The sequence below is a fragment of the Schistocerca cancellata genome, chromosome 12 (genome assembly GCF_023864275.1).
Source record: "Schistocerca cancellata isolate TAMUIC-IGC-003103 chromosome 12, iqSchCanc2.1, whole genome shotgun sequence".
Lineage (NCBI taxonomy): Eukaryota > Metazoa > Arthropoda > Insecta > Orthoptera > Acrididae > Schistocerca > Schistocerca cancellata.
This window is the reverse complement of record NC_064637.1, coordinates 162,513,146-162,537,860: the sequence shown is the minus strand read 5'-3', so window position 1 is coordinate 162,537,860 and position 24,715 is coordinate 162,513,146. Positions and strand designations below refer to the sequence as shown.

The 24,715-nt window shown below is 42.1% G+C and overlaps 1 protein-coding gene across 1 annotated transcript in view; it reads right to left on the bottom strand.

Moving 5' to 3' along the window:
• The window catches only part of LOC126109551 (histone-lysine N-methyltransferase 2C-like), a 417,507-nt gene that overhangs the window by 57,802 nt on the left and 334,990 nt on the right, over window positions 1–24,715 (bottom strand). The window contains exons 61-63 of the mRNA XM_049914567.1: window positions 22,621–22,741; window positions 21,172–21,266; window positions 521–715 (exon numbers count right to left, since the gene is read on the bottom strand). Of these exons, the coding sequence (XP_049770524.1) occupies window positions 521–715; window positions 21,172–21,266; window positions 22,621–22,741 (411 nt within the window). The remainder of the gene's footprint in view (window positions 1–520; window positions 716–21,171; window positions 21,267–22,620; window positions 22,742–24,715) is intronic.

The following is a 24,715-nucleotide window of genomic DNA, read 5'->3' as shown; positions in this document are numbered from 1 at the left end:
TTTGTGTGGTTGTGCTGAAATGCTATTTATCTGCATGTTCAAGTACAAAGTGTACTTTGTAACAATTTGTCATTTGTGGGACGCTACCTTCACAGTGTGGCAATTTTAACAGGCAGTAGTTTTGATACTACGAGTGGAAAATATAGTTTGATCGTGTAAATCCTGTCGAAGGTGTGTTTTAGCTATGTTGGCATGAAATTATAAATTAAGTGCTCTGTTCCCAGTCATCTACATATTTTGTGCAAAACATCAAATATTAAGACTACATGTAGAGTCATCCAGACAATATTTTAGTCATTTAGAGTAATTGAAACATTTCTGAAATTGCTCATTTAGGCAAAAATTATCACCTATATGCTCTCGATCTGAAAATGACAATTTTAAAAACATAAATATATATCATAGAACACTATACTTTTTTTTTCTCCTCACAGCCTCAAATTTAATTCACTGTGTTCTTCGAGCAAGTCCGAATACGTCTATCCTCGAGCAACACTGGGTTGCAGATTTTTAGACTCACGTTGGGTAACGACGCGCTCCCGTATCTGCCGCGCAGTTCTCCGGTCAGGGGTCCCACCTTCGTAGCGTCGCCTGCACCGAACACGGGGCACGCCGAGTGGTTCCTGGCCAGAGTCGGCTCGAGAATCGACAGAGGTGGCAACTGCCGCAACTGCGTCATCACGTTCTCCACGAACGTGTCGTAGTCTTCTTCCGCCTAAGAAAATGCAAATAGCTATACGTACATCACTCAATACAACAAACCTGCACGTACATTAAAAATTTCATAATTATAATGTACTTAAATAAGTATTTATCAAAACTCACAACAGTCAACAAACGGTGATAAAATGCTACATGTTGAGACATCTGTCACAGAAGTAATGGAAATACAAGTTTGGGAATGCGTATTTATAGGTGATCAAATACAGCAGTCACTGCTCGCAGTATCTCAGAATAAACTAGGAAACTGTAAGGAAAAATATGCCGAAATATCATCGAGTCACAAGTCCCAGACAATGTGCTTCCACATTTTGCACCTCCTAAGGCTCCCCAGCTCCATTCTGAAAGCTCGAGGTTCTCCTAAGCAGATTTACAGAAAGAGGACAGGCGGCAGTAGTTTAAAGTCTCGTCGAGTGTAAGTTCGGGCCGGACGACGAAGTAGTAGTCCTCTTTTATCCTTCCGACTGCAGATGCCGCCCAAACATATTTTCATTTCTACAGATGCAGTTTGTGGGAAAAATGCTAGGCAACAGAACTGCCTCAATTCCACACTGATGAATGCCAAAGGCTTCATTTGTTAATGGCACGACTAGAGTCTTATTTCTGAAAGAAGTTTTGACACTTTTGTGTTTACAATAAAAATGGGCAGAGGAGGTGTCTATGTAACTGTTGAATAATGGAAAATCCAGGACGGAACGTAACAATATTATGAAAAGGACAGCTGCTATTCACCATATAGTGGAGATGGCGAGTCACAGATATGCTGAACAAAAAGACTTTCAGAAAGTGAGATTTTGGTCAATAGGTCTTCATCAGAAATACACACACACACACACACACACACACACACACACACACACCACAGACTCTAGCTGCTGAGGTCAGACTGCCAGTAGCAGTGCATGATGGGAAACACAACCAGGGGCTGGGGTTAAGGAGGAGGCTGGGGTGGGGAGGGGGAGGGACAGCAGGGTAGGAGTAGGGGATAGTAAAGTGCTGCTCGTGGGAGTGTACAGGGATGAAGTGCAGAGAGGGTAGGGCAGCTAGCTGCAGTCGGGAGATTGGGGAGAGGGGGCAGGGGGAGTGGAAAAGACTAGAAGTAAAGAGACTGATGATGTGTTGGTGGAATGGAATGGGAACAGGGAAGGAGCTAGATGGGTAAGGACAATGACTAACGAAACTTGGGCCAAGAGGGTTACGGAAACGTAGGATATATTGCAGGGAGATTCTCACCTGCACAATTCAGAAATTCTGGTGTTGGCGAGAGGATCCAGATGGCACACAAAGGCTGTGAAGCAGTCACTGAAAAGAAGAATGTCATGGTGGGCAGCATGCTCAGCAACAGAGTTGTCCAGCTGTCAATTTGCCACAGCTTGTCAGTGGCCATTCGTGCGCACAGACAGTTTTTTTGGTTGTCGGGCTTACGTAGAATGTTGCAGCTTAGCTCGTAGATCACACGACCGGTTTCGCAGGTAGCGGCCTTTGGTGGGATAGGTGGTAGTGGGAAGATGTACGAGAAACGTCTCGCGTCTAGGTCTATTACAGGGATACGAGTCACGAGGCAAAGAGTCGGGAGCAGGTGTCGGAATACCACCGTGGGAGGGGTGGGTACAACGAGAGCTAGTCAAAGCCTGGAAGAGAATGTGATCCAGTCAGTCCAGTACCGGGTGGTACCGTGTCACGAGCGGAACGGTCCTCAGTATACGGATGGTGGGACTTTGAGGGGTGGCGGGTGACTGGAGAGATAAGGAATGAAATGTACAAGTCTGGGAGGGTAATTACAGTCTGTGAAGGCCCCAGAGAGAGGGACTGCTCTTCACAACAGATGCGACGGCCACAGGCAGCTGAGCTGTACAGAAGGAACTTCCGAGTACAAAACGGGCGGCAGCTGTCGAAATGGAGGTATTGCTGGCGGTTTGTAGGACTGACGTGGATGGAGGTACTGATGTAGCCATCTCTGAAGTGAAGGTCAACATCGAAGAAGTCGGGTTGTCGGGTCAGGCGAAGTGAAAGGGGGAGAAGGTGTCGAGGTTCTGGAGGAATACGGATAGGACGTCCTCAACCTCGATCCGGATAGCAAAGATTTCGTCGACGAATCTGAACCGGGTGAGGGAATTCGGATTCCACTAGATGGCCCACAAATAGGGTGGCACAGGGCGGTTCCGTGCAGGTGCCGACAGCTACACCACGGATTTGTTTGTCGGTAGTGCCTTCGAGGGAGAAGTATTTACGGGTGAGAATACAGTTGGTCACGGTGACTACAAAGGAGGTCTTAGATCTGGAATCGATCGGGAATCGGGAAGGGTAGTGGTCAATAGTGGTAAGGCCACGAGCATTACGGATGTTAGTGTAAACGGAGGTGGCATCAAAAGTGACGAGCAGGGCACCGTGTGGTAAATCGACAGTAACTGTGGAGAGTCGGTCGAGGAAGGGGTAATAGGATGAAGCAGAGATTTTCTCAGTGGAGGCACAGCAACAGACTACACAATGGGGCATCCTGGGTGGTTGAGCTTATGGATTTTAGGAAGCACACAGAAGGTAGGAGTGCGGAGAGCGGTAGGGGTGAGTAGAGAGATGGACTCCAGGGAAGGTTTTGGGATGGGCCTAAGGATTTGAGGTGAGGCTGGAGATCCTGCTGAATTTCTGGAATGGGGTTACTGTGGCAGGGTTTACAGGTGAATCAATCTGACAGCTGGCAGAGTCCTTCTTCCAGATAATCCTTGCAGTTCAAAACAATTGTGGTGAAACCTTTCTCAGCAGATACAATTATAAGGTTGGGATGAGCTTTTAGGTGGTGGATCGCAGTTTTTTCTGCGGCTGTAAGATTAGGTTACCTGCACCACCTAGTTGCTTCTCCCATAATGCGCTGCTGATCGCAGTCTGGCCTCAGTAGCCAGAGACTGTGATCATGTACATTAGTTGTGTTTGCATGAATGCATGTGTGTGTGTGTGTGTGTGTGGGCGCGCACGCGCACTATAAAGGTCCATATGGCTGAAAGCTTACTTTCTGACTGGCTTTTTCTTGTGCCTATTTGCAACTCAGCATCTCTGTTATATGGTTAGTAGCAGCTATCCTTTTCATACTGTAATTGTTGAATGTATGTATTGGAGGAAAGTGACATTATTTTCCATACAAAAACATTCATCTTGAGCCTTAATGAAAGAACATGTGTATCAAAAAGAATCATCTGATTTGGCACATCTATGTTTCTGAAACTAATAAACATATACAGCCACTTTTGTTTTTTTATGAATAGGAAACTCAAAATCCCCGCTCCCCAAAAATCCTTTTCATAGGTGTTGAATATGATCTCCTTGAGATGCACAGCATATGGCAATGCAGTATTCAAATCGTTCCCACACTGCAACAAGCATGTCTTGAGTTACAGCTTCCACAGCTGCTGTTATGCAATGTCTCAGTTCATTCAACGCACATAAACAGAGTCTTTTATAAACCTCCACAAGAAATAACAACTTCCAGATGGCAGTGTGGCATGTAAACCCTAACTGTGTAAAACTCGAGAGTTTGCTCTATCCAACAGTACATTGTTCACGCACTTATCTCAAATAACATCTTAATCACGATTTTTTAAAAATCGGATGATTCTTTTTGATACAACCTGTTTAATAACAAAGCAAATTTGTGCTAGTACGTAATTTTTAAATTATTTGAATTTGTACATCGATAAGAAAATAATAGACATTATCGTCAAGCAGCAAATTCTATACGATTAATGTTTCTCACACAAGGAATGTGGGAAGGTGTATTTCACAGATAGAGAGGAAAACGAATCACGATTTGAAAAATGACTTCCAACTGACAATAAGGCTCGAGGAGGTCAGTATGTAAACCCAACTTTTTGTACTGTGCTCATTACAAAATTTACCATACACAGAAAAATTGCAATTTTTTATAAAAATTATCTAAAGCTATTTGCACATACAGTACCTTTGCATTGTGTTACTTATTTATTTATTTTCCAGATCATTTTACCTAGTAGTATACTACATTTTCAGTACAGAAGTCTCGTCTATATGTTTAAGGGTGAGTTTTACCTTGCACATGAAGTTGTGCAAGCGCACAATAAAAAACATAACGGAGGTGTCTGTTTGGGTATTCTGAACAAATACATTTTTGAAGATTACATCAACTGTAGATCTGAATGCTGGAGATAATTATAAACAACTGGTGACTGTACCTGGCGCATACATCAACTGAGTGTACACTGACAGATCAGAATGCTTAGTCCTTCAGTTGATTATAAAGCTTACCTTCCAGTATTTTCATTGACACCTGGTCTTCTTGTCTGCATAATTCTGACAAGTGGAAAACCTTGAGGAATTGAGGTTGTGGGCACACAGTGATACAGAAATGTTTAACAATGATATTTTAATTCACCAGACATGGAAATTTATAAGGCAGGAGATAAAAATTCTGACAACTAAAATTTCCATTGATCTTGATCTGAAATTGTTATATCGGTTGCAGAGTGCATGCTTGCGCGGGCACGAATGTATGTGTGTGTGTGTGTGTGTGTGTGTGTGTGTGTGTGTGTGTGTGTGTGTGTGTGTGTGGAGGGGGGGGGGGGGGGCTGGAAGAAGATGCAGCTACAGAGAAAGAGAAGTTGTCCACCATCAGAGATGTGGCAAAGACTAGTGGTGAAGAACTAGTGTCTGAGCTCTTAAGGGTCATTTATCTCTAAGAAGGAATTGAGAACTCCGACTTAAATGTAAGCCTGCATCTCAGGGAAATTCAAGAACAGATAAACAAAATGCGGATTGTTTATGGATTTGGGCCAAAATGATAACAATACACTAAATAAAACTACAAAATAATATAAATAAGACAAATTATGTATGCAACAGGAAGTTGCACCTAAGGCACACAATAGCAGAACAAGTGCTCATTTTGGTATATAAATAACACTCAACTGTTCATCAAAATGTCAAATTGTGTGTTACTTTGTGAAACAAACTGATAACTTAGCCACTGTGGCAGCAGCATTGGGTTTACATCCAACAACCAGAGAGGGGAGATAGCAATAGCATACAATCTAATACTTGGGTTATCAGCGTCGTCTTGTTGCAATGTTTCAAAGAGTTTCGTACTGGTCATCTTCATCAGTACTTGTAGTACACTCATAAAAGTAATCGGCGTTCTGTCGAGTCCAATTCTGACTATCAGAACTGAGAGTGCCGCATCCCGAGTTGACCATGATCGCTGATGGAACATCTGTCCTTTCCCTCACATGTTGTCGAACACCTTCAGCTGATCTGTCACCTCCTGCCTTCTTGAGATAGTCCAAAACCACATTTCCAGTGACGTTCACAGTGCCGATATTGGCTCTGTTATTTTTGGTCAGCAATCTCTTCCGTATCTGGATATATTCCCATTTCCCAGAATCCTGCAGAAATATCAGCATCAAACTTTCCGCTTTTACTTGTTTCATCAGTTCAGGTATTAGAGCAAGCAAACCCATCCTTATTCAATGATACCATAAGAGGACGGTGTAATACAATGTGTGCCAGGATACTTCTCTATTTCCGTTTAATGGAGCAAAAAGGGCAACATCAAGTGGCTGTGTGAGATGTGCGGAATGTGCTGGCAAAAATGTGGATCTTATGTTTTCATTGGTACATTTCATTACAATATCAACACTAAGATCAGAAGACAAATTGTCCTCAATCGCAATCTTCCGTCCCTGCAGATATGGAAACAGCACCGAGTCTAACAAGTCTTGGGATGTTGTGCTATCAAATCACTCTTCTTTAGTGTGATTTCATCTCGAACCAATAGGACCATCCTGAGTGTGTGTGTCCCAAAGTTGTTCAGCTTTGTTCACGACATAAATGAACAACTGTTTACCTCTGGAGTAGCTGAAAAAGTCAATGAAATTGCACCTTTTGAAAAGTTTCGCACATATCTGACCGCATCTCACTACTGTCAATTTTTTAGTAGGGTCGTCACTGAGTTTAGTCTCATCACAGTCAACATTATTTTGTGGTGAAACACCTGCCAGTGTTGTATTGAAATTATCAAAATAGGTAATAATATCATTCTTGCCCACTTCAGAAAGGCGCCTTTTAACGTTCGAGCAGATAATAGAGGGAAACATTCCACGTGGGAAAAATATATCTAAAAAGAAAGAGGATGAGACTTACCAAACAAAAGCGCTGGCAGGTCGATAGACTCACAAACAAACACAAACATACACACAAAATTCAAGCTTTCGCAACCAACGGTTGCCTCATCAGGAAAGAGGGAAGGAGAGGGAAAGACTAAAGGATGTGGGTTTTAAGGGAGAGGGTAAGGAGTCATTACAATCCCGGGAGCGGAAAGACTTACCTTAGGGGGAAAAAGGGACGGTTATACACTCGCACACACACACACATATCCATCCACACATATACAGACACAATATGAAATATGTCTGCTTGTGTCTGTGTATATGCGGATGGATATGTGTGTGTGTGTGTGTGTGTGTGTGTGTGTGTGCGCGCGCGCGCGCGCGAGTGTATACCTGTCCTTTTTTCCCCCTAAGGTAAGTCTTTCCGCTCCCGGGATTGGAATGACTCCTTACCCTCTCCCTTAAAACCCATATCCTTTTGTCTTTCCCTCTCCTTCCCTCTTTCCTGATGAGGCGACCGTTGGTTGCGAAAGCTAGAATTTTGTGTGTATGTTTGTGTGTCTATCGACCTGCCAGCGCTTTTGTTTGGTAAGTCTCATCATCTTTCTTTATATATATATATATATGCCTTGGTGCACGGCCAGCACATCTTGGCACAGTGTTACACCGTCCGGGTTATCTGGATACTTCCCACTAACACCAACCTGTCAGAACTCCGGAGATGGGAACTTGCCCTTCAGCATATCCTCTCTTCTCGCTATCCGCCAGGCCTCAATCTCCGCTAATTTCTAATTTCAATCTGCCGTCGCTCATACCTCACCTGTCTTTCAACATCATCTTTGCCTCTGTACTTCCGTCCCGACTGACATCTCTGCCCAAACTCTTTGCCTTTACAAATGTCTGCTTGTGTCTGTGTATATGAGGATGGATATGTGTGTGTGTGCGAGTGTATACCTGTCCTTTTCCCCCTAAGGTAAGTCTTTCCGCTCCCGGGATTGGAATGACTCCTTACCCTCTCCCTTAAAACCCAAATCCTTTTGTCTTTCCCTCTCCTTCCCTCTTTCCTGACGAGGCAACCATTGGTTGCGAAAGCTAGATTTTGTGTGTATGTTTGTGTTTGTCTGTGTGTCTATCGACCTGCCAGCGCTTTTGTTTGGTAAGTCTCATCATCTTTCTTTTTAAATATATTTTTCCCACGTGGAACGTTTCCCTCTATTATATTCATATATATATATATATATATACACACACACACACACACACACACAGAGCATCCTCCTACAGGCCAACCGCAAATTAGAACAGCATGCCACCCTTCACCTCAAAAAACTATCCAATCTCCTGGTTTCCCAGGCAACTCACTCACCCTTCACAACCTTTCCAGCAAACCTCAACCACCTCTCATTGCACACAAACCCAGTCTCTCCCATCTACTCAATCTCCCACTTCCAGCTCCACTCCCTCCAAAACCTCAAAATTCCAATCAACACAATCTGGTACCACAACACCCTAATTCAGTAGTTAACCTTTCCTCCAAACCTCTCTCCCAATCCGAAACCTCTGTCCTATCCAAAGGCCTCACCTTCAGCCCCACTCCCAGATTCAACCAAACAGCCCTCGTCAAAGATTTACTGTCCTACACTCGTACTCTCTGCTGGAAGTATCACTTTGCCACGAAGAAAAATGATCCTAATCCAACCCCTAATGATCCAACTCCCCAAGACACTATCCAAATTGAACCCTGCCTGGATCAGTTCCATCCTCCGTCACAGCGGGACCCACCTCCTCTTCCTCAAAATCACCCTCTCCAAACCTTCCAGGAATTTCTGACCTCCAGCCTTGCCTCTCAATCCTTCTTAAAAAACCTTAATCCTACTCCCAACATCACCACTGCTGAAGTCCAGGCTGTCCGTGATCTGAAGGCTGACCGGTCCATCGTCATTCTTCCGGCGGACAAGGGTTCCACGACCGTGGTACTTGATCGTCGGGAGTATGTGGCTGAAGGACTGCGTCAGCTTTCAGACAACACCACATACAAAGTTTGCCAAGGTAATCCCATTCCTGATGTCCAGGCAGAGCTTCAAGGAATCCTCAGAACCTTAGGCCCCCTACAAAACCTTTCACATGACTCCATCAACCTCCTGACCCCACCGACACCCCGCACCCCTACCTTCTACCTTCTTCCTAAAATTCACAAACCCAATCATCCCGGCCGCACCATTGTAGCTGCTTACCAAGCCCCCACAGAACGTATCTCTGCCTACGTAGATCAACACCTTCAACCCATTACATGCAGTCTCCCATCCTTCATCAAAGACACCAACCACTTTCTCGAACGCCTGGAATCCTTACCCAATCCGTTACCCCCAGAAACCATCCTTGTAACCATTGATGCCACTTCCTTATACACAAACATCCCGCACGTCCAGGGCCTCGCTGCGATGGAGCACTTCCTTTCACGCCAATCACCTGCCACCCTACCTAAATCCTCTTTCCTCATTACCTTAGCCAGCTTCATCCTGACCCACAACTTCTTCACTTTTGAAGACCAGACATACCAACAATTAAAGGGAACAACCATGGGTACCAGGATGGCCCCTTCGTACGCCAACCTATTCATGGGTCGCTTAGAGGAAGCCTTCTTGGTTACCCAGACCTGCCAACCCAAAGTTTGGTACAGATTTATTGATGACATCTTCATGATCTGGACTCACAGTGAAGAAGAACTCCAGAATTTCCTCTCCAACCTCAACTCCTTTGGTTCCATCAGATTCACCTGGTCCTACTCCAAATCCCATGCCACTTTCCTTGATGTTGACCTCCACCTGTCCAACGGCCAGCTTCACACGTCTGTCCACATCAAACCCACCAACAAGCAACAGTACCTCCATTACGACAGCTGCCACCCATCCCACATCAAACGGTCCCTTCCCTACAGCCTAGGTCTTCATGGCAAACGAATCTGCTCCAGTCCGGAATCCCTGAAGCAGTACACCAACAACCTGACAACAGCTTTCGCATCCCGCAACTACCCTCCCGACCTGGTACAGAAGCAAATAACCAGAGCCACTTCCTCATCCTCTCAAACCCAGAACCTCCCACAGAAGAACCACAAAAGTGCCTCACTTGTGACAGGATACTTTCCGGGACTGGATCAGATTCTGAATGTGGCTCTCCAGCAGGGATACGACTTCCTCAAATCCTGCCCTGAAATGAGATCCATCCTTCATGAAATCCTCCCCACTCCACCAAGAGTGTCTTTCCGCCGTCCACCTAACCTTCGTAACCTCTTAGTTCATCCCTATGAAATCCCCAAACCAGCTTCCCTACCCTCTGGCTCCTACCCTTGTAACCGCCCCCGGTGTAAAACCTGTTCCATGCACCCTCCCACCACCACCTACTCCAGTCCTGTAACCCGGAAGGTGTACACGATCAAAGGCAGAGCCACGTGTGAAAGCACCCACGTTATCTACCAACTGACCTGCCTACACTGTGATGCATTGTATGTGGGAATGACCAGCAACAAACTGTCCATTCGCATGAATGGACACAGGCAGACAGTGTTTGTTGGTAATGGGGATCACCCTGTGGCTAAACATGCCCTGGTGCACGGCCAGCACATCTTGGCGCAGTGTTACATCGTCCGGGTTATCTGGATACTTCCCACTAAAACCAACCTATCCAAACTCCGGAGATGGGAACTTGCTCTTCAATATATCCTCTCTTCCCGTTATCCATGAGGCCTCAATCCCAACTAATTTCAAGTTGCCGGCACTCATACCTCACCTGTCATTCAACAACATCTTTGCCTCTGCACTTCTGCCTCGACTGACATCTCTGCCCAAACTCTTTGTCTTTAAATATGTCTGCTTGTGTCTGTATATGTGTGGATGGATATGTGTGTGTGTGTGTGTGTGTGTGTGTGTGTGTGTGTGTGTGTGTGCGCGCGCGCGCGAGTGTATACCCGTCCCTTTTTCCCCCTAAGGTAAGTCTTTCCGCTCCCGGGACTGGAATGACTCCTTACCCTCTCCCTTAAAACCCACATCCTTTCGTCTTTCCCTCTCCTTCCCTCTTTCCTGATGAGGCAACAGTTTACACACAAAATTCTAGCTTTCGCAACCAACAGTTGCCTCGTCAGGAAAGAGGCAAGGAGAGAGAAAGACGAAAGGATTTGGGTTTTAAGGGAGAGGATAAGGAGTCATTCCAATCCCGGGAGCGGAAAGACTTACCTTAGGGGGAAAAAAGGGAGGAAAAAAGGACAAGTATACACTCGCACACACACACATATCCATCCACACATATACAGGCACAAGCAGACATTTGTAAAGGCAAAGAGTTTCGGCAGGGATGTCAGTCGAGGCGGAAGTACAGAGGCAAAGATGTTGTTGAAAGACAGGTGATATATATATCTAAAAAGAAAGATGATGAGTCTTACCAAACAAAAGCGCTGGCAGGTCGATAGACACACAAACAAACACAAACATACACACAAAATTCAAGCTTTCACAACCAACGGTTGCCTCATCAGGAATGAGGGAAGGAGAGGGAAAGACGAAAGGATTTGGGTTTTAAGGGAGAGGGTAAGGAGTCATTCCAATCCCGGGAGCGGAAAGACTTACCTTAGGGGGAAAAAAGGACAGGCGCGCGCACACACACACACACACACACACACACACACACACACACATATATCCATCCGCATATACACAGACACAAGCAGACATTTGTAAAGGCAAACTCACACGAAATAAAATACTGTCTAAAGTAGCCGCACTAGTTGCCGACTTCTTGAACAGTTCATTATTATAAACACTGGACACTGACTGGGTAGGTACCAATATTACACTAATTTGAAGTTTTATCACATGAGAATCTTGAACCTGACAACATACTGTGGGTAAAGTCACCTTTCTAGGGCAAAATCCCCCAATTGATGTTATGTTGAAAGGCTCATGTCAGGGAGGGTGAAACACAGTTCATTTATTAGTTTCACAAGTCAGAATGAGATTTTCACTCTGCAGCGGAGTGTGCGCTGATATGAAACTTCCTGGCAGATTAAAACTGTGTGTCGGACCGAGACTCGAACTTGGGACCTTTGCCTTTCGCGGGAAAGTGCTCTACCAACTGAGCTACCTAAGCACGGCTCATGCCCCATCCTCACAGCTTTATTTCTGCCAGTACCTTGTCTCCTACCTTCCAAACTTTACAGAAGCTCTCCTCATTCTGGAAACATCCCCCAGGCTGTGGCTAAGCCATGTCTCCGCAGTATCCTTTCTTTCAAGAGTGCTAGTTCTGCAAGGTTGGTAGGACAGCTTCTGTAAAGTTTGGAAGGTAGGAGACGAGGTACTGGCAGAAGTAAAGCTGTGAGGATGGGCGTGAGTCATGCTTGGGTAGCTCAGTTGGTAGAGCACTTGCCTGCGAAAGGCAAAGGTCCCGAGTTCGAGTCTCGGTCCGGCACACAGTTTCACAAGCGTCAGCTGTTATTGCCTTGTGTTAGAGAGTGAAATGTTCGATGCATTACTACTACGGACTTTATCGTTTGCAAAATCCAAGATCAGTAGTATAAATTTTAGGTCTAGATCGTACTGCGGTAGTTAAGGAACCATTTTCTCACAAATTTTTTTCAGTTGTGTGCATGGTGGTTCTACCCCATTCTATTATGTTTCGATCCCTGTTAATAACAAATTTTACTTTCCTTTTCTCTAATTCTCAGGTATATTTTCAGTACCATCAAGCTTGACCCCCCCCCCCCCCCCCAATTTAGATTCATTGATGAGTTTATTCTTCTAACTGTTCTGATTCTAGGAGTAACATTAGTTTGGATATAAAGCATGCTAATTAACCTTCCGTCGGGCGCGGCTGTTCAAATTGATACACCTCGAAGTTTACTGTAAATTATTTGTCAACGAGTGGCAGCACTGACGCCTGCTCGCTAGTAGCTAGCCTTTTCCGAACGCTTGTCATTGTTGTGCGCTTCAGTGTCGATACGACTGCTCTGTTGTCGATATATGTGCTGATTGATCAGTTTGATACACTGCGCCCGTTCGTGTTGCATTTCAACGATTCATTTCTTTGTTATCAACATAACTTAGTAAGTAGTACAATGTTAATATACAATGTGTAATGCACTTATTTTCTTTTTGGACCGTTTAATCGTCAGTTAAGAATGTTCGAGTATCAGGTATCAAATTGATACACTGCGCCTGACTGCGTTATTTTATAGGAATTTTATCATTTTAGGTGTGAGACACTTGATCTTGGCAGGCTACAGTAAGACGTACAACCTCCTTGACCCAAATCATGTTTCAGAAATACAACAAATGTTGTCCGAAGAGGATAATGATCAAGTTCAAGAGGATTTTGAAGATGAAGTAGACACAGATTGTGATGACGCAGTTGAAGTTCGGCAGGAAGATTCGGAGACAGAGGAAAATGACAGTGAAAACGACGAGGAAGTACTTGAAGAAAGCCAGCATTATAATACTGGAAGGGAAAAAGAGACAAAATGGAACAAAGTTCCACCATCGCAGAGAGTACGTTTCAGGGTCCACAATATTATTCGAAAGTTACCTGGTCCTATAGGTGCGGCGAAAGCATTGAAAACGCCTTTGGAATGTTGGAATTGCCTCATAGATGACGACATTTTGTCGATTATTGTTCTGTATACCAATCAGTATACTGAGAGCATCAAAGATTCTTTTCAGCGAGAGAGACGTAAAACCTATAGATATTATTGAATTAAAAGCTTTCATTGGTCTTCTGTTTTTGGCTGGTGTTAACAAAAGTAACAGACAAAGCTCATAAGATCTCTGGGGAAGTGATGGGGATGGAATTGAAAAATTTCGTCTCGTTATGAACATAAAACGTTTCAAATGCATCATGCGGTGCCATAGATTTGACAATCGTGTGACTTGCAATGAAAGGAGAAAATTAGACAAGATAACAGCGATTCGGGAAATATTTTCTCTATTTGTACAGAATTGCCAGAAGTAATAAACCCTCGGAGAAAACGTTACAGTAGATGAGAAACTTGAAGGATTCCGTGGAAGGTGCAGTTTTCGCCAATACATACCTAGCAAACCAAACAAATATGGAATTAAGATATATGCTCTTGTGGATTCCCAAGAATTTTTTCTCTATAATCTGGAAATATAAGCTGGGCTGCAGCCAGAAGGATTGTACCATGTCAGCAATAAACCTTCAGATGTTGTTCTGCGACTATGTGAACCAATTTATCAGTCAGGTCGAAATGTGACAGCAGACAATTGGTTTACTAGTATTGGTTTGATAGAAGAGCTAAGAAGAAAAAAATCTTTCTTTTGTTGGGACAATGAAGAAAAACAAGCGTGAGATTCCTCTGGAGTTTGCTACCAGTAAAGGCAGGGCTGTCCATAGTTCACTTTTTAGCTTCAAGAAAGGCTGTAATTTAGTTTCCTATGTTCCTAAAAAGGGGAAGCATGTTACTTTGGCATCAAGTTTGCATGAAGATAATTCAGTAGATGCTGACACTGGAGATAAACAGAAGCCATCCATTGTAACATTTTACAATAGCACCAAAGGTGGAGTCGACACTACAGATAAGTTGACCGCTTCATACAATGTAGCAAGAAATGTGTGCCGTTGGCCCATGGTCGTATTTTTTGCAATGATCAATATAAGTGGAATCAATTCACAAGTAATTTACTATGGCAACAACGAGAATTTTATCCGAAGAAAAGGATTCCTGAAGCAACTCTCACATGCGTTAGTGCTACCTCACTTGGTTCGTCGATGCTTGGAAACCTCAGGAATTCACAGAGATCTTCAACTGCGGCTACAACAATATAGGCCAACAGGAAAAGATGTAATACCTGCACATAAAAAAAAGACTGACAAAATATTGTTGCAAAATGTGTCAGAAGCATATCTGTTTGATACACATTGAACCTTTTTGCTCTGATAGCGGAAAAATTCCGCATTTGTTACCACAGTCTAAAGTGACGATGAAACAAATGAATGAGTTGTAATATCATTGTTGTTCTGCTCCAGTGTCATAATAGCCTTTCTGTAAAGATAATTGTCATTTGTACTGCATTTTATTAGTGAAATATAATAAAGAAGCAAATGAAAAAGCGACGTTTTTATCATTTGTTGCTAAAGCCCAACATTGACGATAAGAAATCTGAATGATGAATATTTCTACTGCAGTTGTGCTCGTATGTCATCTTTGTCTTTCTTTAAATGTATTTGGCACTTATAATATGTTTTGTGAACAGAATTTAATAAATGATCACGTGAATAAACGGTGTGATCAATTGATACACCGCGCCCGATCTCGCTGCGACAAACACCGCACCCGACAGAAGGTTAAAAGTTGCAGCAGTTAAAGGTAGCACCATGGCTTGATATGTGTAAAACATCATGAGCTTATCAGCATAATTCCATATCTGCATCTGTACTCTGGAAACCATTGCGAGGTGCACAATAAATAGCATGGAAAGAATGACTGTTTAAATACCTTTGTGTGTGCTGTAAGTAATCTAATTTTGTCATCATGAATCCTATGCGAGTGATATGTAGGGGACGGATGCAATCTACTTTGTAGAATGATTGTTTTTCCCCAGTATTCTGCTGATAAACATAAGTCTAGTACTTGTTTTACCTATGACTATGTCACCATTCCATTTCATATCCCTACAAAGTGTTACACTGAGGTAACTGTATGAGTTGGCCAATTCTAACTGTGACTCATTTATATTATAATACAGGATACTACATTTTTTCATTCTGTGAAGTACACAATTTCACATTTCTGAACATTTAAAGGAAGTCACCCATTTCTGCACCACTTAGAAATCTTATCACGATCTGACTGAATATTTATGCAGCTTCTTTCAGATATTACTTCATTATAGATAACTGCTCCATCTGCAAAAAAGTGTGAGCTTACTGTAACTATTATCTGCAAGGTCATTAATATACAATGTGAACACCAAGGGTCCCAACACAATTCCCTGGGGCGCACCCAAAGTTACTTCCGTATCTGACGATGACCCTCCATCCGAGATACCATGTTGTGTCCTCCCTACCAAAAAGCCCTCAATCCAATCACAAATTTCACTCAATACCCCACACAATCGTACTTTTGACAATACGCATACGTGTGGAACTGAGTTAAATGCTTTTTAGAAATAAAGAAATACTACATCTTCATTACTGCCTTGGTCCTTAGCTTTCAGTGTGTCATGTGAGAAAAGTGTAAGTTGGGTTTTACACAAGCGATGTTTTCGGAATCCGTGCTGACCGGCGCGGAGATGGTCATTCTGTTCGAGATACCTTATTATGTCTGAGCTCAGACTGTTTTCTAAGATTCTACAACAAACAGATGTCAAGGATTTTGTACGGTAGTTTTGTGGATCATTTCTACTATCCTTCTTGTAGATGCGTATGACCGGTGTATTCTCCCAAGAAACAGAGTGCGGTTTCTTGTTTGAGGGAGCTATGACAGATTATAATTAGAAGAAGGTTTAACTCAACCACAAATTCAGTACAGAAGCTAACTGCGATCCCATTGGACCCTGGAGCTTTTTTCCAATTTTAATGATTTCAGCTGTTTCTCAACGCATCTCACACTGTTATCTATTTCACTCATTTTTCCAGTGGTACAAGATAACACTGGAGCAATACTCCTCAGTTTTCCTTTGTAAAGGAACATTTAAAAACTAGTTAAGCATTTTTGCTTCTGTTTTAGTACCCTTAATTTCAATTCATGCCTGATCCACAAGTGACTTGATGCTAACTTTGGTGCCAATAACAGCCTTTACATATAACTGCACTTTCTTTGGTATTTCAGAGCTCCTTCAACAACATTTTGCTACAGCGGTCACTGAAAGCTTCACACGCTGTCCTTGGGACAGAGAAACACGTCGCATTTGATGCCTCTTTGTCTATAGCCTTATACTTTGTGTTAAATCTATTATGCAGTATACTTTACAGTGACTTTATACCTTTCATGGAGGGTTCCTCTCATCATGAACGGTTCTGCTGAGTACCTATCTATCCACAGCAAGGTAAACTACTTTTTAAAACGAGCCATACCTCCTCTACATGCTCCAGTCCTGAGCTAAAAGTTTCTTCATTGAGATATAACTGTATCTAGTTTACTGAACATATACATCTTTCAACTTGCATTAGTTGCCCTTATCAAAGTATGATTATCTCCAATCGTCGTCACAACCAACTCACGGTCATTGATACGAGTTTTGATGTGCACGTCCTTAAAGAGATGAGATCTAATATATTACCATAATGAGAGAGGTTCGTAAGTACGTGTTCTAGGTAGTTTTCAGAGAAGTCACTTAGTAATGTTTCACAGGATGTCTTGTCACAATCACCATTGACAAAACTGTCGCTCCCCCCCCCCCCCCCCCTCCAAAAATTGATCATTGGATGATTAAAGTCTCCACCAACAATTACATTATCACTGAAGGACTCGTATACGGGTGAACTGTCTTTTCTCCGATATTTTCGGTTACGTCAGAAGGAGAGTTTGATGGTCGACAGAAGAATCCTGTTATAATTTAAGCCCACCCCTTATACTGAGTTCTGCCCAAACAATCTCATATGCAGCTTCAATTTCTATCTCAGTGGATATGAGTTTTATGTCTACTGCAACGAATACACCACCTCCATTTTCCATTAGCCCAGCTTTCAATACAAGCATCATTGGGTGATCTTCACAACTTTTCAAGAGTCTCTCAAACTCAGGGATGTAGTCACCAAGTATAATGATATATACCTTCCTAAAACTAAGCATTCCAGCTTTTCAGTAACATACTTCAAATTACCTAAAAATAATAATCTTAAGCACTAATTAAACTTAAAGTCCAGAGCAATTGCAAATTTCATCATAATCATTGTTAGATTCCAAGCTTTGACTACATATTCAATTACTTTAATTTTTCTGTACAATATGACATCCATTACTGGATAATTAACCCACTAATTAATAATTTCATCTAATTAATGCTAACTGGTAATACGGTGCTCCTACAAGCAAACAAGGGCATTCACACTGCGCAGGAATGGTAGTGCCCATATATATTTTTTTTAAATTTCTGACCACCAGTATTTCTTTGAGCCAGAATCACATTAGTTCTTGTGGTCGATCTAAAAAAGTAAAATCCAGCCTTGCCATTTTTCAAAGCATGATGCAGTTTATTCTTATGCCTGTCTGTAAGTAGCTGGACCACACCAAAAATTAGCAGTCTGCAGTTAGACAGCTCACGAGTGAGACCTGGGTCAGGTGCACTCTCAGTGTTGGCTGACAGCACAGTTGTGCACTTTTTGTACGCAAAAATATGCACACTGACAAGCACTAAACTCACTAATCTCAACGTCTAAACACTGCTGAGTGATTACAGTAATTCAAATTAGGGAATACTTTATTAAAATTGTGATTGGCAAGAGAGTGCAATTTCACTGCCATCAAAACAAGTTATTTTCAGATACTGTGAAGCTCTTTATGGACTAGATTAACTGAACAACCAAAGTGTAATTCACTCTAATAAATTACTATGGGACAGTGCTGAGTCCAAACTGTAATTCTTTGCCACCCTCCCTCAGCCCTTTTTTGCTACAATAGAACAATCAGTGTCGCCACTATGAATGTACGTGCTGATCGATTTCAATGCACTATCAAAACTGTTCACGGTTACTATTAATATATCTTACAAGGGAACCTCCCCATCGCACCCCCCTCAGATTTAGTTGTAAGTTGGCGCAGTGGATAGGCCTTGAAAAACTGAACACAGATCAATCGAGAAAACAGGAAGAAGTTGTGTGGAACTATGAAAAAAATAAGCAAAATATACAAACTGAGTAGTCCGTGCGCAAGATAGGCAACATCGAGGATAATCTGAGCTCAGGAGCACCGTGGTCCTGTGGTTAGTGTGAGCAGCTGCCGCATGAGAGGTCCTCGGTTCAAGTCTTCCCTCGAGTGAAAAGTCTACTTTCTTTATTTTTGCAAAGTTATGATCTATCCATTCATTCACTGACGTCTCTGTTCACTGTAATAAGTTTAGTGTCTCTGTTTTGCGAACGCACCGCAAAACCGTTCGATTAGTAGACGAAAGGACGTGCCTTTCCCATGGGAACCGAAAACATTTGATCGCAAGGTCATAGGTCGACCACAGGAAAACACATCTGATATATTCTATAAGACACTGGTGACGGCATGTGCGTCACATGGCAAGAATATGTTGTCGACCCACCTAACTTTTATACTTGGCGAATGAGTAAAAAGATTCTTCTACCTTGCCCAATTTATGTTTTCTTGTGGATGTGATAATCACTCCCAAAAAGCGATGAAAACTTAAGAGTTTGTCAGATAATATTCGCCTGAAAATAAAAAATTAAAATTTTCGCTCGACGGAAGACTTGAACCTAGGACCTCCAGTCCCACAGTTGCTCACGCAAACCACGAGACCACGGCAGTCCTGCGCTCACATTATCATTGATGTTGCATATCTTGCACATGGACTACTCAGTTTGTATATTTTCTTATTTTTTTCATAGTTCCACACAACTTCTTCCTGTTTCCTCGATTGATCTGTGTTCAGTTTTTCAAGGCCTATCCACTGTGCCAACTTATAACTAAATCTGAGTGGGGTGCGATGGGGAGGTTCCCTAGTTAGTGGAGAATTGAGATGTCATGTACGTATTTAAACGAGCACCATTACATACTTGTTTAAACTTTCAGCTTTGCGGTGACTGAGAGTGACTACTGAGACACTATTAGAATCAGGTTAGTACTGCTGCAATGCTAATATAGAGATTTGTGCTCCTTAATTAATGCTGAAAATTTGGCCTTTCTCTAAGACTTTAAAAATTTTTTCTCTCCATTTCTACACAATAGTCCCAAGTTTTTCTGCTGTAGTCATAGAGGAGAAGTGATCGCCAAACAAAACACTGAATTCAGAAAAATGAAACGTCGTCTGTGATTGTTGTTTGACAATACTTGTCACTTTGCAACACATATTCACATTGTAGTGTGTATGAATGATAAATAAATCACTGGCAGCTTTAAATTCAATGTTTTATTTTTTCAATTTGTTCATTCGGGCACCTTCCAAAAGCAGCACCACAGATCGAATAGTTTTTTCTTGGAGTTTCCTTGCTAGCCTGAAAGTCCAGTTTTGTGCAAGAAATGTTGTGAAGATTCTGTAGAGTCAGTTTTCTTTGTACTATTCTTAATAACTCAGAAATTGCTGTCTACTAATACATTTATCTGTATTGTCAATGAAATATTTATCGAGTGCATTTTACTTGTTCTGCTTTGAGGCAGGTGCTTAAGTCCTGTTGGACTCAACACTGTGTCCAACAATTTTCTGCGACTACATATCAGGGTTAAACTGCAAGGTAATGATGCGTGCTACTTCATCTCGCCAAACGCGCACGCGTTTGTGTGTGTGTGTGTGGGGGGGGGGGGTCGATGCTTCTACCTATTCAGTGTATTATCTTAATTATTTTACACATGAGATTTAATAGCAATTCCTCCAAAACGTTTTGGAATCATTACAGATGTTATAGAAATTGAGACGGTTGAGGATTGTTGCTTATTATGACAGCCTGACTTGCATCTCTAGACGGATGTAAGTGTGATTCTCTTGTGATGGAACAAGCAAAATAAGTTATGGTGCAGATGCATGATGATGTTGTTGTTGTTGTTGTTGTTGCTGTTGATGATGATGATGATGATGATGATAGAACTTTACATAGCTCTGCAGGACTGATGCTGTTAGATGCTATTTTTCACTGGTTTTGTCAGTTCTTACAGCATCAACCAGCTGTTAGTGCATTATATTGGAAGAAAGAACCAAAGCATTCTGATGGATTTCTTAATTTTTCATACAACAAAAGATTCAATTTAAGGAGGTTTTTTATCATATTCATACTCTATCATTAATCAATAAATACAATATTGAATAAAAGGAATGGACTCTTCATTTTTGACACTTTCTTTAAATAATGTTGTTATTTGGGGGACCGTAAGTGTAATTTACAAGTGCAGGACTGTAAAGCTCACGTTTAGCTGGTTTCCAGCACATGACAGCTTGTGATCAAAGGATAGTTTTTATCATCTAAAGATGCAGATTTACGTTGTGGTCATCCATTCAGTGTAAATAAGGTGAATGCCATATTAAAAATGTCCTCAATAAAGGACAAATTATTCGAGTCCCCAGAGATTTGTCAAAAAGGGGTTTTACTGCAGTACCCTTTGGGCAAAGTGTTCAACTGTGAGAGCAGTTCCTCCATTTGAGATGAGAATTAGCAGTGCACTTACCTTGCGCGGCCTCTTCTTCGGGGTTGTCGAAGCTTCCTTGCCCTGGCTCTGACGGCGCTTCTGCTGGTATTGGCGCCTTTTTAACTTCTTCAACTCTGCGAGATAGGAGAAACACTGTGAGCTCAGAAAATGTGACAGTCTGGAGACAGTAATTACTCATATCGAGTTATGTCACAGGTTTGAAATACACGACAGCAGAAGATATTTGGTAAATTAATATTACTGACGTAAACTGGTCACACCATTTGTCTGTCTGCGAAAGGGGTTCAATTAGCTAATAACTTCTTGTGATAGGCAGATAACTGGAAATTGGTGACATAAAACTAATGTCCTTGCAGAATTACCAAACAGCTCATCCAAAAATGCTGCTAGTTAATATTTTGTTCCTTGTAGCATGCTGCTAACTAATACTTTCTCCCGAGTAGCACAAAAATAATGAGTTGTCAATGGACTTGTCGTGAATGACACTGGCAACTGTTTCAATCTATTTTAATGTTTCTCTGTGACCAATGAATGACAGCTGCAAAATCTACACGCAGAACAGATGCGTTACCCAGTGTACAGAAAAGCCTCGCAAAAACCCTGGACAGAAAACTCCGAAGTCTAAGGTGCTAGCCCGTCAGGCAAGAATCCTCACGGTAAGTAAGAGTGAACTGTCTAGCCCGATTTGACATCCGAAGTCTGTACAAAGTAGCCACACATTTTTGAACCTCGTGTCCACACTGTCTCTGTTAAAACCAAACAAAATGAGATTGTGGATATTACGAGCAATGAATTGAGTAGAAACTTCAACAAATTACATTACTGTGACAGTCTGGGGGACTAGCCTCACGATGACAAAAATACAGGACCGTCAGTTTCCTGGCTGACCAGTGCGAACCAATTCTTGTCTGCCACAACAAGCTGTACTGCCGTCCTTCCAAAATGGCAGACGAACAGATTTAGGTCACCTGACACATTTGTGCATCAAAGAAATAACTCTGCCACATGTACTCTGTAAAGGACGGCAGACGAGGTATTTAGATTTCCCAAATATGAAGAAAAGAATGGCACCAGGAGGTAGCAGCGCTTCAACTGAAATTGAGGCTAAGTAATACAAAAGGACCTCGCTAATTATTCGCTGAGGCAACTCCCTAAACATGGTGGTTACTCTGCTTTAAAAGGAAGGTAACAGCAAGACAAAAACGACAGGCTTATTTACCTCCTGTCTGTACTGTACAAGATATGCAATAGAATTATTACCACCTGCATACAAAAACACTGGATTTTAATCGAGCAAAGTTACTAACTAGATACGGCACAAAGGACCGTTTTCAAACTGTGAACAAAATTGTACAATGTACGGTTATAAAAGATCAGAGAGTTTCAGTCAGACTGCAGAGCTCTGTGTGCTCGACTAAAGTTCTACACCCTCGTGTAACGTGTTACGAGTGGTTACTTCCCACTCACCCAGAGACGCCTGGTCCTGGCCCAGAAGGTCCATCGCCTCATCCTTCGGTTCCAGCTTGCCGGTGGGGCTCAGCACGTCCGGCTGCTCCCGTTTAATCTCACTCGCTGGCATGGGGCTGATCTGTTGTGAACACAAGTTACAGAGGAAAAGTCAGTTAGCTATTGTACAAGTAGTTCCACTCGAAAAAAGTTGTTACTTTTGTATATCTGTCAAGTTCTGAAAAGGAATTAAGTCCTTTTTGCAGATGAAACGAGCACTGTTGAGAAGCAGAGCAAAAAATAACTCCCCCCCCCCCCCTTTAAAACACACACACACACACACACACACACACACACACACACACACACACACACACACACACACATTTATTCTGTTCTCAACAGTCGAAACTATCCCAACTGCTACTAATTTAGTGTACCAATAAAAAATAATAAAGTGTCACAATGAAGCTTAAATTTGAAAAACATTATAAGAGACAGGCGAAGTTTTTAGCTTCAGCTGCTTCCTAAGTTTGGGGACACAGAAATCAGTAAGCTAACATATTTTCATTCACTGATGTCCTACCAAGATGAATATTTTAGGTAACTCCTCACTTAGGCAAAAAGCATTCACTGGACCTACATCTTGCAAGCAGCTGTTTAAGCTGTCAAGAATATTATCTGTGGCACGACACTACATTTGCTCTCTGATGAAATTTGTTGAAAATAATTCAATGCACTTTGGCATCTACATCCACATGGACTCTCTGCAAACCACATTTAAGTGCCCAGCAGAGGGGTCATTGAAACACCTTCACAATTCTCTATTATTCCAATCTAATATATTGTACGGAAAGAACAAACAACTATTTCTTTCCGTACGAGTTCTGAGTTCCCTTATTTTATCTCGGTGATCATTTCTCCCTATGTATGTCGGTGTCAACAAAATATTTTCGCATTCAGAGGAGAAAGTTGGTGATCGGAATTTCGTGAGAAGATTCAGTCACAACGGAAAACGCCTTTGTTTTAATGATGTCCACTCCAAATCCTGTATCATTTCAGTGATACTCTTTCCCATATTCCGCGATAATACACAATGTGCTGCCCTTCTTTGAACTTTTTCCATGTACTCTGTCAATCCTAATTGGTAAGGATCCCACACCACACAGCAGTATTCTAAAAAGAGGACAGCCAAGCGTAGTATAGACAGTCTCCTTAGCAACAGATATATTCACAGATACAATAACAGAAGGAAAAATGGTGTGCACTTCCCTAGAGGAAGTCTACCTTTTGTTACAGATGTCATATTCCACTTAGAGATGGCAGCAGAAGTTTTTATTCTGTTACTGCAATTTTTTGACATTGTGCTACTGTAAAGCATGTAAAAAAAATACAACAAAATATGTCAGGAAAATATAATGGGAAGACAAGAACAGTGTGAATGACAAACTCTCAATATGTTAATGTGCACGTACTTACAAAATAATCGGAGGCATGCCACAGCAAAGAGACAAATTGTGAGTAATGGAGGCCTCGTACCACTGTGTCCCAATATATGGCAACAGAGGCAACAGCTGTGATCACTAGTGAAAGTAACAGAATGGCTACACTTGTGCTATTCACATATAGGCCCTTTAAAGTGTGCCGTGACATTGTTTCAATTATTCGTAAGTACTAGGGCGGTTTGAAAAGTAAAGTCCGTTTGGCTGTAAATAAAAAAACTTTCATAGAAAGAAAAAAAAAATACTGTTTTTGCTATTTTTGAACACAGTCGCCATTTTAATGTAAGCATCTGTATAACGCTTCACTAATTTACAAAAATTCCTTCTTCATAAAATTCTGCCACTGGGCATGTCACGCCTGAGACGTATGGGGGACAGTAAAAAATGTCCCATTTGAACTGCTTTGAAACCTCTAAAGAGAGTTTTTTGGGCGTAATGAGGACTAGCACTGTCACACCGAGACACGATACCGAACACTGACGTACTGCGATGTCGGACACGAATGCCTCGCTGAAGTTTCACAGTAGACATGTAAAGTGATTTTTTTTTTTTTTCAAACTCCATAAAAAGAACCAGCAAAATTCCCTTGTCATACCAAAAAACTGTAGCATTTT